General features: G+C 40.0%; 1 protein-coding gene across 9 annotated transcripts in view; it reads right to left on the bottom strand.

Annotated features, from left to right (window-relative positions):
- DOCK7 (dedicator of cytokinesis 7) overlaps nt 1-19,496 on the bottom strand; it is a 243,075-nt gene that overhangs the window by 202,922 nt on the left and 20,657 nt on the right. For all 9 annotated transcript variants that reach the window (XM_053575169.1, XM_053575171.1, XM_053575175.1 and 6 more), the window contains 6 exons: nt 16,986-17,091; nt 9,745-9,920; nt 9,486-9,554; nt 4,183-4,312; nt 3,870-4,082; nt 2,993-3,078 (listed from right to left, as the gene is read on the bottom strand). In XM_053575169.1, coding sequence (XP_053431144.1) covers nt 2,993-3,078; nt 3,870-4,082; nt 4,183-4,312; nt 9,486-9,554; nt 9,745-9,920; nt 16,986-17,091 — 780 coding nt within the window. Of the gene's footprint in view, nt 1-2,992; nt 3,079-3,869; nt 4,083-4,182; nt 4,313-9,485; nt 9,555-9,744; nt 9,921-16,985; nt 17,092-19,496 lie in introns of those variants that run through there.

Here is a 19,496-nt window from a genome sequence, read left to right on the forward strand (position 1 = left end):
TTAAAAACCAAGTTTGTGCCAGAACTTAAAGATGAAAACTGACTTAACAGATTTAGCATTTATAGTGGATTTGACTGCTCATGTAAGTGAGTTAAACATACATCTTAAGGTGAAAACCAACTTCACAGTAACAAACCATAACCGCAATCCAAATGAAACTGAAATTACGGCCAGCTCAAATTAAGGCAAACAATTTTACGTATTTTCACACATTGGCTAAACACAGTCCTATGAACAGTGAAAAATATATAGCCTTGCTTTTTGATTTCATACAAGAATTTAAAAACACATTTGGAGATTTCTGGGAAAATAGTATTTTGGTGTGTTTAAAACTCCATTTTCAGTTGACACAAATATGTTATCTGCCAAGTTTTAAACTGAATGCACAAAGCTGAAATCTGACATTGAACTTAAAGGAAAATGTGATCGTGTCTCTTACCGGCCTTTTACAGGTCCTGTCTGCCCAGAGACAAACAGCCCTCACTTCATAATCACACCTTATTCATGTCATCACTTTTTGGCAGCACTTACATTTATGAGCAACTATTTTCAAGAATGAAGCACAGTGAGAGTAAAATTAGAACCAAAATATCTTATGAACACTTTGAGAATTCACTGAGAATTGCAGCTACTTTCATCAAACCAGACTTTGATGCCTTAGTTTCTCAAATACAATGTCAAGTATTCCACTACTTTTATGTTGCCCACTGTTACAACAAAAAATATTTTTTAAAAAAACCAAAGATGTTTTATTACTTAGATACATACATTTTCTGTATTAGTGATCACAAACATGGGACCTGTTTGACAACTTTAAAAGACTCTCTGAATGGGCCATTACATAATTAGGGGAGGATTTTTTGCTTATCTCTGGTGGTGAATGTCATGAAAATTATGCACAGACCTTTTTTTTTTTTTTTTTGTTCATCAGCTTTTGTTATTGTTTGTGTATTTTTTTTTTTTAATATATATATTTTTTTGTAGAGACAGAGTTTCACTTTATCACCCTCGGTAGAGTGCCGTGGCGTCACACAGCTCACAGCAACCTCCAACTCCTGGGCTTAGGTGATTCTCCTGCCTCAGCCTCCCGAGTAGCTGGGACCACAGGCGCCCGCCACAACGCCCGGCTATTTTTTTGTTGCAGTTTGGCCGGGGCTGGGTATGAACCCGCCACCCTCGGTATTGTTTGTGTATTTAATGTGTGGCCCAAGACAACTCTTCTCCTTTCAATGAGGCCCCGAGAAGCCAAAAGGCTGGACACCCCTGGTTCTAAGAAGAGGAAGAATCAGAGACATCTCTCTTTCCATAAACTCACAATGAAGGATCATGTGAGAACACAGCAAAAAGGCCGTCATCTGCAAGCTGAGACGAGAGGCCTCACCAGATACCAACCACCAGCACCTGACCTTAGACGTCTAGCCTCTGAAACTATAAGAAATAGATTTCTATTAAGTCACCCAGTCTGGTAACGGCATTCTGTTATGGTAGCCTGAACAAACTATTACAGGTACGGATTTTCTTTCTGCTGTGATAAAAATGTTCTGGAAGTAGATTACAGTGACAGTTGTACAACTCTATGAATACTTACCACTGACTTATACACTTTAAAACAGTGAATTTTATAACATGTAAATTATATTAAAATAAAACTTTTGGAAAACAAATTAAGAAGATTATAAATAAGAACTGATGTTAAGTGTCCAGATAGTCAAGACTTGCTGCAGTTAATCTAACAGGTTTTCGAATAAATCTAACTAAATATATAAAGTCTTCGCTTTCAAGGAAAGAAAACTGCAAGAATTATACACAAAAGTAGTCTGTCCCTAGGAGTTACTTCTTTTAGAAAGCTCTATGAATTGAAACTTCTTTTTTCTTAAGTCACAACTAATAAATAATTTATAATATTAACATGACATAATGAAAAGAGTAAGGAGTTTATTTTCCAGTTAGTGATACCATAATAATGAGTATGCCAGTTAACATCCGCTAATCCTCTGAATCCTGTTTTCCACATTTGTAAAATGAAAAAATAATACCTCTCTTATGAATTATTCTAAAGACGGCATGAACTAAAATAAGACAAACAACTTCATGAAGCAGCGTATAAATGTAAGAGACATCATCAATGTTAGTGGAAGTCATCTAACTTTTTTAAGGGGAAAAACATATACACTTGAAAATCTTCAAAAAACAAAGCCTACCACGTGACAAATACAAAACCAGCTCTTTAAGGAAAAAAAGATACTTTTTCTTTATATTACCCAATCAAGAGTAGCATCTGGGTAAATACTAAAGATGTCTGTGAATATTTTTTCAAATTTAACAACTAATTGTATGGCTGCTACAATGATTTATCTTCACCTATGAACCAAAAATGCTCTAAAAGCTTAGTTCTGGCGCCTGGAGCTCAGCGGCTAGGGCACTGGCCATACACAGTGGGGCTAATGGGTTCGAACCCATCTGGGGCCTGCCAAATAACAATGACAACTACAATAACAACAGCAAAAAAAAATCGCTGGGAGTTGTGGCAGGCGCCTGTAAGTCCCACCTACTTGGGAAGCTGAGGCAAGAGAATCACTTAAGCCCACGAGTTTGAGGTTGCTGTGAGCTGTGATGCCACAGCACTCTACCAAGGGTGACATAGTGAGACTCTGTCTCAAAATAAATAAATAAATAAATAAAAGCTTAGTTCACACACAAGTTTGAATGGTGAACAGCATTTAAAATTACTTTTGTGGGGTGGCGCCTGTGACTCAAAGGAGTAAGGCCCCGGCCCCATATGCCACAGGTGGCGGGTTCAAACCCAGCCCTGGCCAAAAACTGCAAAATAAATAAATAAATAAATAAAAATAAAATTACTTTTGCAGTACTTTTGCAGTACTTCTTAAAAGGATATAAATGTAAGTATAAAATCCACTAAGATGTTGTTACGTTAGTATTCAAAATATTACCTTGGAAAATAAAAGTTATTCAGTTTTAAGAAAGTACTCACTTGAGTGATAAACATTTTACAAGAAGTCTTTGACCAAAATGTTCTTTGGGCACATCAGGAACACTAAGCCGTTCTATGGACTCTTCCTACAAATTGACAAGCAACAACAAAATGAACACACTCATCAGATTTCAACTCTGGCACAATTTATATTTTTAAGAATCTATTTTATGAAACAACCTATATGCCCATCATTGCAGGAATGGATTAGCAAACTGGCATGTGTATACCATGGAATACTATTCAGCCATAAAAAAGATGGAGACATCTCCTATCTTGTGTATTAAGCTGAAGTTGAAACACATTCTTCTCAGTAAAGTATCCCACGAATGGGAAAGCAAATATCCAATATACTCAATAGTAATATAAAGCCAGCAGATGATCTAATTCATGCCCCCATAGGAGAAAAACTCATTTCAATTCAAGTTGGGGGGGAGGGAGAAGGGGGAGGTCTTAGGGGTGCTCCCCCTGAATGGGCACAGTGTAGGGGTGTATGGCACACCTCTGGGTACAGGACATAACTACAAGGGGGACTCTACCTAACAAATTCAAATATTGTGACTTGTTGTTTGTACCCTCACATTAACCTGAAATAAATAAAAAGAATCTATTTTACTAATCTTCTTAGTCTTCACAACTGAACAAAGAATGACCCATTTATTCATAAACAGATGTCATTAAATCCTAAGTATGCTCAATTCACAGAAGGGACTCACTGAGAATAAATTCGGTAATATAAAAAATACTCATTTATAAAAATTATAGCTATGTTTCAGTTAAGTTTTCCTCCTACATTACTGTAATACTGTACATAAATCATACTTCCCCCAAATCTCTTTCCATCATCAGTTGCTTCTTTATATGCAAACGTCTATACCTCATCTGGTGATGGATGCAAAGCAAAGAGCTCCTTGTGGCGATTTGACTTCCTCTGGTCATCGTTCTGCCGGTCTATTTCCTCATTAGGAGTCCGGTCGAGTAAGTTGGGAAGCAAGGCATCGGGAAGTGAATTCTTCAAGTCAAAGATGCTGCAGGCCCAGCTCCCCCGGGGAGTGTCGTCTATGGACATGGAACGTCGCTTAAGATCATCCTGCCATGCAAGACATTAAATATGAATATGTTGATTAATAAATGAAAAATAAAATATTTTAAAATAAATTCTTATAGTCATTTAAGAATAAAAGTATTACTTGATCGTCCTGGTAGCTGGTGCCATCTGGAGCTTCATCAGATTCAAAGACCTGTTTTGGCAAACCTTTTTGCCTTTCTTTCTGTTTATCTAATGTATTGGGATTAAATCCTGTTCCCAGTTTATGATATCTATTCGAAATAAAATAGTTAAATGAATATCAATTTTTGAAAATATTTCACTTTTTCAGCATCATTACATAATAAGCCCCTTATCATTTGCATTATTTCTTTAGATAATAAGGACATCTCCTAGCAGTTTTGAGCGTGTTAAACAATTAACCAGAAGTTTAAGAAATTTTCCATCCAAAGTTCCTTTAACTAAAGAATAGATAATGAAGTCCCAAACGCGAATGCCAACTGTGTATATATAATTTAAATTGTATTTTCAACTCAGAGAATTTGTCAGTAAAAAGAAAACTTGGGAAGCCACGTTATAGAATAAATTGAGAAAGCAGAAAATATATATTGTATTAATAATAATATAAATTTCTGGAAGGTTAATACATATGTATGTATATACCACTGAATCTGAGAATTTCAAATAACCAGGAAGGTTTTTGCTATATCTCATTATTTATAAAAGATCTTAAGCTAAAGCTGCAGACTTGTAAAATGTAAAACAGAAAGTCTATACCAACCCTGTATACATACATAATTTAATTAACATTTTATACACATATATGTACACATATACACATTATGTGGCTAAAACAACTCAAATCAATGTGCTCTTTTTTCCTAACAAGCCGATATTCAATAATATTGGATAAGAGCTGGTCAAGGAGCAATTACTGTTCATGATCTAAACCTGTGCAGATCCAACTGCAAGAATGTAGCAAAGCAGTAACGATTACCAGAAGAAGGCTGGTTCTTGCTACCAGCCAATTCAAAAATTCACATTTGCTATGAATCACGGACATCCAGTCTTCTTGAACTAAAGCTATTAAAATAGCAACTACATGATTCTAGCATCACAGCATAATCACAAAATAAAATATTTTTCTCTGGTTGGCTGCGGTGGCTCACACCTGTAATCCTAGCACTGTGGGAGACCAAGGTGGGCGGACTGCCTGAGCTCACAGGTTTGGGACCATCCTGAGCCAGAGCAAGACCCTGTCTCTAAAAATAGCTGGATGTTGTCCAAGCTGCTTGGGAGGCTGAGGCAAGAGGATCACTTCAGCCAAAGAGATGGAGGCTGCTGTGCGCTATGATGCCACAGCACTCTACCAAGGGCAGCAAAGTGAGACTCTGTCTCAAACAGAAAAAAAATTTTTTCTCTGAAACCACTTCAAACAAAAACACTAAATCTAGTAATAGGAAAGGTATTATGTACAAGTAGGTATCTTAATCTTTCATGAAATGTTGTAAGTGCCTTAATTTGTAAAGGTGCAAATGTAAGTTTCTCTGTTAAATGAGAATAGTGTTGCCTTCTGTGATAAAAAAAAAAAACTGACAATATGAAATACAAGAATACCGAGAAGATCGATGCTCTTTCCCACACTGCCATCCTGTCCTCCAGCCAGCTGCTGTGAAAGGCTCCACGTGATCACCCGTCTAACCACATTCTCACCTTCGTTTATTCTGTTCCAGCCACTGTCCTCTGTACTCCTCCCTGAACATCGCCAGCATGCTTCCACCGCAGGTCCCACGTGTGCTCTGTTCTTCCTAGTGACGCTCTTCTCACAGATAAGCAAAGCGCTAACCCTCCCCCTTCCTCCAGGGCTCCTCTCTACCACATCTGTCATGTGTCTATTTGTCTTGAACCACCTCATCCCCTGCTAGAACATAAGCTCCCCGAGGGCAAGCAGTCGGTTTCGTTCACGGCACTGTATCATCAATGTCCAGTATACTGTCTGGTACACACAAGACTCTCACCCACCACAACACCTGGCTAATATTTTCTATTTTTAGTAGAGATGAGGTCTGGCTCTTGCTCAGGCTGGTCTCAAACTCTTGAGTTCAAGCAATCCACCTGCCTCAGCCTCCCAAAGTGCTAGGATTACAGGTCTGAGCCACCACATCTGGCCTGTTGGTCTCATCTTATCACTCACTATTTCACTCTTTTGACACATCTACTCTGCCATTAAGCCCAGCTGCTGAGGTTTTAATACATGGATTTTTTCACTGATCAATTTAATTTCCAAGCTAGGCATGATGGCTTATGCCTGTCATCCAAGCATTTGGGAAGGCCAAGACAGGAGGATCACTTCAGCTCAGGAATTTGCAACCAGCCTGAGCAACAGTGAGACCCCCATCTCTACTAAAAATAGAAAAATTAACCAAGTATCATGGCAGGTGCTACTAGGGAGGCTGAGGCAGGAGGATCCCCTAAGCCCAAGAGTTTGAGGTTGCTGTGAGCCAGACTGACACCCTGGTGACAGAGTAAGACTCTGTCTCAAAAAATTTTTTTTCTTCTACCGAGGGCCATAAAGTGAGACTCTGTCTCTACAAAAAAAAAAAAAATTTTTTTTCTTAATTTCCAAAGATGATTAATTGATTGCTATATGGTTAACCTACCCCTTACACATTTCATGAACATTAACACATAAGTGTATTCATTAAACTCAGGGATTTTAATCTGTGTTGTATTGACCTTTTCCTAAATTGTTAGTCCTTTTATTTGTAGTTTGATAATTCTCTTTCAAATGTACTAGCTCTCATCAAATACTTGGCAATTCTGGGTTCTACGTTCAGTTTTGTTTTATTTTGTTTTGTTTTGAGACAGTCTCACTCTGTCATCCTGGGTAGAGTGCCATGGAATCATAGCTCACAGCAACCTCAAACTCTTGGGCTTAAGTGATCTTCTTGTCTCAGTCTACTGAGCAGCTGAGACTCCAGGAGCCTGCCACCATGCAGGGCTAGTTTTCTATTTTTAGTAGAGACAGGAGTCTCACTCTTGCTCAGGCTGGTCTCAAACTCCTGAGCTCAAGCGATCTGCCCATCTCAGCCTCCCAGAGTGCTGAAATTATAGGCGTGAGCCACTGCACCCGGCCTGTGCTCAGTTTTGAATTTGCATCCCCCACGTCTGTCTGGAACTACAGTTCATTCATCCCAACCCAAGCCCAGCAGCTGTAGGGAACATGCAGATCATGCTGCCAGCAAAGTCTGCCAGTATCTAGTGGTCTAGGTCTAGGGGTCCCCCCCCCCCAGCATGTTCACCTGGGCATAGTCCTATCCACTCAAGTACAACTCCAAACAAACAGGAAGAGAGGTTTCCGCTGCCACTGCTGTACACACAGCACGGGGCCTTCCGACGGTCCCCCATCACTGCCTGTGTTTACTGCTTCTGAGCGACTACTGAAGCTTTTGCGTATATTTTATCCTTACATTATCCTGTCCTTTGGTTTTCTCTTATGTTCCAATCATATCTATCTGCTGTTTTTGAGAAATGCCTCACAACTTCTATTTCACCAAAAGTATCCTTTGGCCTTTCATTCAAAGCAGATAATGTATGATAACTAGTATAACAGAGAAAAATACGAGCTTTAAAATCTGATGCTCCTAAGTTCTAATTCTGGCTACCTCACTCTGTGGCTTGTGGGACCATAGAAGTTACTTAACTACTCGGAGCCTGAGCTACCTTTTCTGTTAGAACCTTAAAGGAGGTGAATATAAAGTGCTCAATCAAATGCCCAGCACACAGTAAATTCCCATAAATGTTAATTCCCTTATGCTCTTGTCTAAATCAAGATTAGCAGTCCCTTAAGTAAGGCTCGGTGCCTGTAGCTCAGCGGGTAGGGCACCGGCCACATACACCAGGGTTGGAGGGTTCGGACCCAGCCCTGCTAAAAACAACAATGACAACTACAACAACAACAACAAAAAAAATAGCTGGGCATTGTGGTGGGCACCTGTAGTCCCAGCTATTTGGGAGGCCAAGGCAAGAGAATTGCTTAAGCCCAAGAGCTTGAAGTTGCTGTGAACAGTGATATCACAGCACTCTACTGTGGGTGACATACTCAAAAAAAAAAAAAAAAAAGAATTAAGATTCTGAGGTCAGGGCGGCGCCTGTGGCTCAGCGGGTAGGGCGCCGGCCCCACATGCCGAGGGTGGTGGGTTCAAACCCGGCCCTGGCCAAACTGCAACAAAAAAATAGCTGGGCGATGTGGCGGGCGCCTGTAATCCCAGCTACTTGGGAGGCTGAGGCAAGAGAATTGCCTAAGCCTAGGAGTTGGAGGTTGCTGTGAGCTGTGTGACGCCACGGCACTCTACCAAGGGCGATAAAGTGAGACTCTGTCTCTACAAAAAAAAAAAAAAAAAAGATTCTGAGGTCAATATATTTTACAACTAACCTCTTCTTATTAAGATTTCTAATAATAGGTTTCCAACATATGTATATGCCCAGAGGTAAAGACTTTCCAATTACCTGATGGAGGAACAGTTTCTTTCAGTAATGTCTAAAAGCGGGCTACTAAAATTCTTATCAAAATGGTAAGTTCATAAGAAACAGCTCTTCTATAGAAAGGGCAGCAAACTGTACTTTTATTAGTCACACTAAAACTAAAAACCACGTCAGCATTATCCGCAGGCTGATATTGAGCACAATATTAAGCCCAGTAAAATAAAACAGCAGCCATGAGGGTTTCAAAACAATAAGCCATGGACGCATCACTTTCGTAGTGGTCTTCAGCACAGATCAGAATTCTCTACAACTTCAGTCATTATGGCTCTTTTAGTCAAAGAAGGCTAAAAAGTGTCAGTATGAAAACACTTCTGCACTATGCAAGTTAGCAAAGGAAAGGTAGTCTTGTTTCCTAATCTGACTTGATATTTCAAACACAGGCCAGTAGAAAAATAAATCTGGAGTAGAACAAAACATTGTTTCACAAATATTTAACTGATTGGATACACAGATCCAGGACCTAAAACCATCAGTTAGAAAAGGCAGAGGCCTTTCAGATAACTGGAGCTGGAAAAATGGCTATTAAGTGTAACTGAGCTATTTTAGTGTTATTAAATTGGATTTTTTTTGAGAAATATAAATTATTCATCAATATCTTGCCATGGTTTCATCAGAGAATTAGACTATAAAATCTTATATATATATAACTATTATATATTATTAGATCTTAATGATCTATAACAATATGGAAAGACTATACCCACAAACCTAGTATAAGGAAAGCAAGTAAAAATAATTGTGAAATTCCTAAGAAAATGTCTATATACAAGGTTCTTCTTTGTTTCTTCAATTATTTTGTTTAAATAAATTTTTAGAACTCACAGTTATCACTAATCTACCTTAATCCACTTACGAATCCTTCTCAGTATTTTTAAATGTTATCATAAACGTATAACTTACTTTCTGATCACAACTGCCCAGTCTTCTGTATAACTTCTTATACAATCTCTAACATGCGGATCCATTTCACTATTTTTAAAAAGAAAACATTTTTGTAATTTAGACAGGCAAGCGCTGAGGTTTTGGGATTTAGTTGTTACAGCTCATGTTGTTAGAAGAAGACACAGCACTGTCATAAAGACACTGGTTCTAAATAAAATAATGGAAAGCAGCCTTTCTATAGTCACACTAAAACCACAACCAGGTAAGTACCTCTTACCTTTCTTCGGGTACAGCTGAAACAAGGGTTCTACAGTCCCGAGGCCTGTAAACAACTTCAATGTCATCTGGAGGAAATTCGATCAAATCCCTTAAAGGCCCAGAATCCACAGCTAAAGGGTGAGTAACGAGGTAATCTTCAAAATCTACTGGGTCTACTGCTTCCGTGAGGGGCACCTTCATAAAAAGGGGTGGGAGTAAGAGGAAAGAAGAGCATGTAAGAATCTTAAAAGTTTAAGCAAAGTAAATTCATTGTTTTTTGGTTTTTTTTTTTGAGACAGAGCCTCAAGCTGTCGCCCTGGGTAGAGTGCCGTGACATCACCGCTCGCAGCAACCTCCAACTCCTGGGCTCAAGTGATTCTCTTGCCTCAGCCTCCCAAGTAGCTGGGACCACAGGCGCCCACCACAACGTCCCGCTATTTTTTGGTTGCAGCCACTGTTGTTTAGCCGGCATGGGTTGGATTCAAACCCGCCAGCTCGGTGTATCTGGCTGGTCTTAGCCACTTGAGCCACAGGCACCGAGCTGAAAATTCATTGTTTTTTAAAAACCATAATATGCCTTTAACCTAGTTCTTCCTAAAACTTTAACCTATTTAGCCAGATGCACTAAAGAAAACACAAGTGTTGGCCTTCTTGGACTCCATAAAGCTTTTAGTCATATTCTTTTTTTTTTTTTTTTTTTGTAGTTTTTGGCCAGGGCTGGGTTTGAACCCACCATCTCTGGTATATGGGGCCAGCGCCCTACCCCTTTGAGCCACAGGTGCCGCCCGGTCATATTCTTTTTAACCTTCTGATTAGACTTTGCCTATATAACTCTGACATAAAAATAGTAATAATAATTAAAAGCTTTATTACACCTCAAAGTTTACAAAGTACTCAATTGGAAGAATTCTTTTCTTTTTTCTTTTTTTTTGATCTTTGGCATTTTCGTTATTAAGTTTTTAAACAGTACTTTTACCTTGTTAATGTTGATTATCCTACTAAAAAAATATACAAACAGACTTGGTAGGCTGAGAAATGGCCCTCCCCAAACCCTCCACATCCTAATCCATGGGTCCTGTGCATGTTAGCTTACATGGGACAAATGCAAAAAATAAGAGTCGTTGCAGATGTGATGAAGGACCTTATAATGGGGACATTATCCCAGACTAACAAGGCGGGTCCTAAATGCATTCACACATACTCCTAGAAGGAAACGGAGGGAGATTTGGGCCATGTACAGAGAAGAAAGTCATAGGAAGATGGAACCAAAAGGGATTGGAAGACTCTGGCTTTCAAGATCTGTGATGCAGCCACAAGTCAAGAAATGCCTGAAGCTAGCAAATGTGGACGAGGCGAGGAACTAATGCTGTCCTGAGCCTCTGAGGAGCACGGCAGTGACACTGCTCAGACTTACGGCCTTTCCCACTGAGAGAGAATAAATTTCTTTTGCTCTATTTATACACAGACCTCATTAAAAGTATCTAGCAGCAATAACAGAAGATTGATGGTATTCTTTAGCCAAGCTGAATATATACTGTTTAATAGGATACCACACTTCTTATCTAGTTCGAGAAAGAAAAAAAAACATTCAGACAAAACTACAGGGGATATGTAACAAAGTGAAGCTGCAAACCAGTGAAAATAAGACCATGCTATTTCTCCAGACATTCATCTGGAATAAAAACACCGAAGCCTGTCCCTGGGGAGGTCCGTGTTATTAAGTAGAAGGTGCTTTGACCTATGCTGATTTGAACTAAACAACTCGCCACCTTTTAAAGATATTAACTAAAATAATAAATGACTAATATATCTTACAGAGACAAAAGACAGCAGCTATTAGCATTATCATGATAGGCTATCTCACTTAAGCGTCTCCCAAACCCTGGAAGTTAGCGGTAATGACTCTTTCAGTTCTATAGAGAAAGGTGTTCTTGTGCTCAAAGAAGTTAATCAACACCTGAAAATAAAGCCACAAAATGGCAGAACAGAAATTTGAAATTGAGTTTTCAAGCTCTAAAATTCATGGCTTTTTTTCTCTCCCAAGCATTGTATCTTATCTGTCCTATCAAGATAGGATGCTCTTAAGAGAGGGAAAGGAAGAAATTTAACAGGAGGAGAAACTTTTCTTCAACCTTTGTTGCAGAACTGAAAGTCCATATTATGATTAAAACAAAAAAAAATCTTTATCTTTACATCACAACATATACAAAAATTAAACTGAGATGGATCACAGACATAAATATAAATGTTAAAACTATAAAGCAGAATGTCTTCATGATTTTGGAGTAGGCAAAGTTTTCTTAGACATGACACAAGAAGAAACAATCATAGAAATTTTTGAGGCCTCCAAAGACCCTACAGCAGAAGCCCCATAGCTGACCAGCGCCCTGCACTGCCCACCACAGGCACGGATCAGTACAGGAGGCCCAGTTCCTTACGTTGACCACCTCCGTATGTTCTGACCAGTTTGTTACAGTCCCTTGGTCAAATTACAGAGGTTCTACTGAAATAGGAAAAGGATTCGGCAAGCTGCACTCAGTGGAAACATTTACAAAACATATTTTATAAAGGACTAGTATCTAGAATAGACAAAGAAGTCCTCGGCCTGGGCAACGTGAGACCCTGTCTCTACAAAAAATAAAAAATATTAGCCAGGCCTGTGTGTGCTTGTAGTCCCAGCTACTTAGGAGACAGAGGCAAGAGGATTGCTTGAGCCTAGAAGTTCAAGTGTTGCAGTGAGCTGCGATAACTCTTCTGCACAACACAAGAAGACCTTGTTTCAAAAAAAAGAAAAACACCACATTTCAATTTTAAAAAGCACCACACGCACTCTAAATAAATGGAAAAAAAAGGTAATGAGGCATTTCACAAAGAAAAATATAAGTAAGAATGGTCTTAAGCACACAAAAAAGTGCTCAGCACCAGAAGCTGCTAAGGATACTTCCACCTCCAGGGAGATGGAGTGCACACACTTCTTATTCTTCCCACTAAGTACAACTGAAAACCCCGGACGTTACATATAACGCAAACACACAAAGACTTTCAAAGGTGGAGAGAAAAGGGCGGACCCGCAGGACATCAGGACCTGCGGACGGCATGAGTTGCCTAGAATTGTGCCTTACATATTCCAGACCTGGAGCAAGGGGAGCCCCCAACCCAGAAGCACCAAGACACAGGAAAAAAAAAAAAAAGCCTGTTTTTCCAGCTCAAGGATTAAGAGGCAGCATAGCAAAACAAAATACATTTAAATAAAAACTGCTCTACTCCAGCCAAACAGTGCTTGAAAAAAACGGCAGCTCCACCCACACCCACAACAGCAAAGCCCAAGTGTGCAGCCGGACCTCTCTCTCCCCAAGCTGTAATAAGACACCCCAACGCTCGTCACCAGAGCAATATGAGAGAAAGTCCACACAAGAGGCTGGGATTACCTACCGAGCAATAGTGAGTGCCTCAACCCCACAGTGTCCATGAGAGCACTCTGGGATTCCAGACATCCACGCTTCGCAAAGCGACAACAAGGCTCCCCTTTGAGTACTTCACCACTGCCCCGCGTGACAAAGCCCCACACCCCGGGGTGTCAGTGGAGACCATGTGCGGAGCAGTGACGAGGCAACTACTTCTCTTCCCAGCCGAGTGGGGTGAGCAGTGGTCCAGTGAGCCCCCATTTCTGCCCAGCAGTAACAAGGAGCCCTTCTCCTGGCTTATCAAAAGAGGATGAATGGGGAACCTAGACAGGCAATACCCACCCGTCTACAACCAAAGCAATGTCAGAGGCAGCCTGCTAAGACACAGTTAAGTAAGATCTAGAGATTTACAACATGAGACCCCAAATATCCGACTGCCAACCAAATACCCCTGACCATACTGGAAATCAGAAAAATCTCAATTCAAATGAAAAAAGAGCATCAGCAAATGTCAGTAACAAGAGATCTTAGCATTATGTGACAAGATTTTAAAACAAACATCGTAAATGCTTCAACGGCAATTGTAAGCACTTTTCAAACAAATGAAAAAATAGAAGCTCTCCATAAAGAAACAAAGTCTCACAAAAAAAAAAAAAATAAAGGAAGATATAAAGAACTAAATAAAAATTTTAGAACCGAAAAATACAATAACCAAAATAAAAAAATTCAACAGGCAGGTACAATAGTAGAACAAAAGAGAAAAAGAAGGTAAGAATCTATGACCTTGAAGAAGAGAAAATAGAAATTACCCAGTCTGAACAGCAGAGAGAAAACAGACAAAAAAAAAAAAAAAAACTAAAACAGAACAAAACAAAAAATGGAACTTCAGGGAAGAGAAAATAGAAATTACCCAGTCTGAACAACAGAGAGAAAATAGACAAAAAAAACCCAGAGCAAAACAAAAACTGGAACTTCAGGTATTACAAGAAAATATGTGAGATTCATGTCACCAGAATCCTGGAAAGTGAGAAAAAAGAGGGCAGGGCAGAAATGTCTAAAGAAATAATGGCTAAAAATTCCTAAATTTGTAAAAAGAACATAAGCCTGTAGATTCAAGAAGGTAAGCAAAACTTACAGGGCGAAACCAAAGAAATATATGCCAAGACACATCAGCCAAATTTCTGAAAGCTAAAGACAAAATCTTAAAAGCGATCAGGAGAAAATAACACCTTACTTCTAAAGGAAAAAAATTTCAAATTACAGATTTCTCATCAAAAATTGTGGAGGCCAGGAGAAAGTGCCATGACTTTTTTTTTTTTATTCAATCATAGCTGTGTACATTAATGCCATCATGGGGCACCGTACACTGGTTTTATATACAATGTGACATATTTTCATCACACTGGTTAACATAGCCTTTCTGGCATTTTCTTAGTTATTGTGTTAAGACATTTATATTCACATTTAGTAAGTTTCACATGTACCCTTCCTTATAAGATGCACCCTAGGTGTGGTCCCACCAGTTACCCTCCCTCCGCCCATCCTGACTTTTTTTAAGTATGTGAAGAAAGACACCAGCGCAGTGGCTCACACCTGTAATCCCAGAACTCTGGGAGGCTGAGGCAGGAGGCCTGCTTGTGATCAGGAGCTCAAGACTAGCCTGAACAAGAGTGAGACCCCTGCCTTTACGGAAAGCTTAAAAATTAACCAAGTTTGGTGGTACGTGCCTATAATCCGAGCTACGTGGGAAGCTGAGGCAGAAGAATCACTTATGCCCCAGAGTCTGAGGGTGCGGAGCGCTATGCTGGCGCCACTGCTGGGGAAGGCTCTGAATCTGCAGATTGCTTTGGGCAGCACGGTCATTTTCAGTACAGATTCTTCTGATTCATGAACATGAGTTGTTTTTTTTTTTTCTACTTGTTTATGTAATCTATGATGATCTCTTTCATCAGTGATTTATAGTTCTCTTTGTAGAGATCTTTCACCTCCTTGGTTAAATTTATTCCTAGGTATTTTATCCATTTTGCAGCTATTGTAAATGGTATTGAGTTCTTTTTTTTTTTTTTTTTTGTGGAGACAGAGTCTCACTGTACCGCCCTCGGGTAGAGTGCCGTGGCGTCACACGGCTCACAGCAACCTCTAACTCCTGGGCTTACGCGATTCTCTTGCCTCAGCCTCCCGAGTTCTCAGCTTCATTTTTACTGGTGTATGGAAATGCCATTGACTTTTGTATATTGATTTTATAACTTGAGACTTTGTTGATTTATCAAATCTAGGAGTCTTTAGGAAGAATCCCTATTGTCTTGTAGGTATAAGATAATATCACCAGCAAACAAAGATAATTTGACTTCCTCTTTTCCAATTTGGATGCCTTTCATTTCTTTCTCTTGCCTCACTATTCTCTCTTTTTTTTTTTTTTTTTTTTTTTTGTGGTTTTTGGCCGGGGCTGGGTTTGAACCCGCCACCTCCAGCATATGGGACCGGTGCCCTACCCCTTGAGCCACAGGCGCCGCCCGCCTCACTATTCTCTTAAGGATTTCCAGTACTATGCTGACTAAAACTGAAAAATACAATATTAAATGGGTATTCTTGTATTTTTTTAATTTTTTTTTTTGAGACAGAACCTCAAGCTATCTTCCTGGGTCAAGTGCTGTAGCATCATAGCTCACAGCAACCTCCAACTCCTGGGCTCAAGCCATTCTCCTGCCTCCACCTCCCAAGTAGCTGGGACTAGGGTGCCACAATGCCCGGCTATTTTTTGGTTGCAGCCATCCTTGTTGTTTTACAGGCCCGGGCTGGATTCGAACCCCCCCCAGCTCAGGTGCATGTGGCTGGTGCCTTAGCCACTTGAGCCACAGGTGCAGAGCCAGGCATTCTTGTATGGCTCCAGTTCTCAGGAGAAATGCTTTCACTTTTTCCCCATTCAGTATGAAGTTGGGTGTGTCATATATAGGGCTTTAGTTATTTTGAAGTACACCCTTTCTAGGCTGAGTTTTTTGAGGATTATCATGCAGGGATACTGGATTTTAGCAGATGCTTTTTGTACATCTACTGAAATGATCATATGGTTTTTGTTTTTAATTCAGTTTTGTGGTGAATCTCACTTATTGACTTGCATATGTTGAACCACCCTTACATTGCCGGGATAAAATTCACCTGATCATGGTGAATTATCCTTTCAATGTAGTGTTGAATTTGGCTTGCTAGTAGTATTTTGTTGAGGATTTTTCCATGTATGTTCATTAGGAATATTGGTCTGTAGTCTCCTTTTCCTGGCTTTGGTATCGGGGTGATACTGGCTTCATAGAATGAGTGAGGGAGGGTTCCCTCCGTCTCCATGTTCAGCAGGGTTAGCACTTGTCTTTGTAGGTCTGGCAGAATTCACCCATGAATCCATCTGGCCCAGAGCCTTTCCTTGCTGGGAGAGTTTTTTACACTGATTCAATCCACTCATTATTGGTCTATTCAGGAGTTCTACTTCTTTCTGGTTCAATCTTGGGAGGTGGTATGTTTTCAGGAATTTATACTTTTTCTCCAGGTTTTCTAGTTTGTAAGCACAGACTTATTCATAATAGTCTCTGATGAACTATTTTTTTTCTGTAGTATCACTGTAATGTCTCCTTTTTCATTCCTGAATTGTGTTTATTTGGATCTCTCTTCTCCTCTTGGTTGGTCTACCTAGTGGTTTATTAATTTCATTTATCTTTTTGAAAGGAAACCAACACCTATAACATCCCCTAATAGGCTCTCCCAATCCGAATTTCTCCATCTGTTACCTCTTACCTTTCCACTATTTTTCCATGACCTAGTCAGTAACACAACAATAACCTACTGCATTTTGAAATATGCCACTTACTGTGGTGTGATGAGATATATTGCCAACAATGTTGAGGTTTTTGAGCAGTTGGGGAGAACCACTATATTGTCCAGAGATCTGCTTCCTAACTTCAGCTGCCACAGTTCTGCAACAAAGAAAGCAAAGACATCACATGTAATACTTAAAAAAAAAAAAAAAAAAAAAAACTAGCTTAAAAAGATGTTTAAAAAAGTATTTTCTTTTCTGTTTTTTTTTGGACGGAGTCTCACTTTCTCACCCTCAGTAGAGTGCCGTGTCATCACAACTCACAGCAACCTCCAGCTCTTGGGCTTAAGCGATTCTCTCGCCTCAGTCCCCCAAGTACCTGGGATTACAGGCACCCGCCACAACACCTGGCTATTTTTGTTGCAGTTGCCACTGCTGTTTTAGCTGGCCGGGGCTGGGTTCGAACCCATTACCCTTAGTATATGGGCGCCATACCCACTGAGCCACAGGCACCGCCCATTTTTTTCTTTTTTCATTCTTTGGGATTCATTCAGGGTACAAAGAATTAGGTTACCCCGATTGCATTTATTAGATAAAGTCCCTCTTATAATTGTGTCCCACCCCCAAGAGGTATGCCAGACTCTGTGACCCCAAGCCCCCTGGAAGAAGCCTCCTTCCTTCTCCCTCCCTCATTCTCCCACCACCACCACCCTTGTATCAGCTCAGCTACTGCCTTCATATTAGAATTGAGTACATTGGACTCTTGCTTCTCCATTCTTGTGATGCTTTACCTTTTTTTATTTGTCGAGGCAGAGTTCTACCCTATGCCCTGAGCAGAGTGCAGTGGCGTCATAGCTCACTGCAACCTCAGACTTGGCTGTGGGCATCCTGCTGCCTCAGCCTCAGAGGCCGCTGGAATTAGAGCCACTTGCCAGGGTGCCTGGCTGGGTTTTTCCATTTTTTTTTCATGAGTCAGGGTCTCACTCTTGCTCAGACAAGCCTTGAACTCCTGAGCTCAAGCAATCCTCCCGCCTCAGCCTCCCACAGTGCTGGGATTACAGGCATGAGCCACCGCACTCGGCCTTGTGAGGCTCTTCTAAGCAGAACGTGATCCACCTCAGGAAACTAAATATATTAAAAATTATTTAAAGAACAGAGTATCAATATAATTAAATACTGTTCTAGCTTATAATTACATTAGAATTTCTTTATAATGTTCCTGTAGGATACAGGAGTGACAGTCAACTTACACGGGATGGTTTTTGGTTGTTGGTTTTTTCCTTGATACCTGGCTAATTTTTCTATTTTTAGAAGAGACAGGGGTGGGGGGATCTCACTCCTGCTCAGGCTGGTCTTGAACTCCTGAGTTCAAACAATCCATCCACTGCAGCCTCCCAAAGTGCTAGGAATACAGGCGTGAGCTGCTGAGCCTGGCTGGGAGATGTTTTTAATATGGCCTTTTAGGAAACACACGATGGTCTATGATAAAGCTGGAAGCTGGTGTACATTAAAATGTCTATACCTTAAAGATATAAAATTAATTCTAAAATATTTTATAAACAAATCAACATATGATAAAAATTAGGAAGAAAAAGCTCTGCAGTGTTTCAAGCTAATGGTTTAATTCAGAGCCCTGAACATCTTGGTTCCCATTAGAATTTCCAAGTAAGTTTCAAAACAATCTCATTTTCCAACAAATAACCAGATTTAGGATGTCGTCATTTTCCCTGCGTCTTCTCTTCAATACCTCCCCTCCTTCCTTTCCTATTCAATCACACATTTATTCAGCAATATCAGGAGCCAATGGCACAGGTAGAAAGAAATGGTTTATACAGACACAAAGATTCTTTAAAGCTCAAGGCGGTGAATTAGCTCAACGTTTTTTAGAGGTGACTTGAGGTACTTTACATCATGTTTGTATTTTAAGGGGCTAACTTGTTATCCATCATTAACAAACTTGGGAGGCAACCAAGCTGTCCTTCGGCGGGTGAACAGAAAAACGAACTGCAGTTCATCCACACAATCGAGTTTTACTCAGTGGTAAAAGGAGCTTCAAGCGTGAAAACACATGGAGGAACTTTAAAAGAATATCACTCAGGGAAAGAAGCCAACCCCAAAAAGCTACATAGTCTATGATCCCAACTACATGACATTCTGGAAAAGGCAAAACTATGGAAAACGGTAGGAAGACCTGAGGCTGGGGGTGGGGGTGGGAGTAGACAGGAATGAACAGGTAAGGATGTTCAGGGCAGAAACAAGTCTATGATATTGCAATGGAGGATACACGTCATCATATACTTGTCAAAACCCACAGAATATACAACACAAAAAGTGACCCTAACGTAATCTGCTGACTATAGTGAATAATACTGTATTTCAATATTGGCTCATCAATTATAAGGAATGTACAGACTAAAGCAATAGGGGAAATTAGGTGGGGGGGGGTGCATATGGGAATACACCACACTTCCACTCATTTTTCTGTAAAACTAAAACTACTCCTCCCAAAAGTCTACGAATAAAAAAATTGGTCAACCCTGAGCAGACAAGGAAGGGAAGGGCGTA

This window comes from Nycticebus coucang, chromosome 22, assembly GCF_027406575.1.
Source record: "Nycticebus coucang isolate mNycCou1 chromosome 22, mNycCou1.pri, whole genome shotgun sequence".
In the NCBI taxonomy this organism is placed as follows: domain Eukaryota; kingdom Metazoa; phylum Chordata; class Mammalia; order Primates; family Lorisidae; genus Nycticebus; species Nycticebus coucang.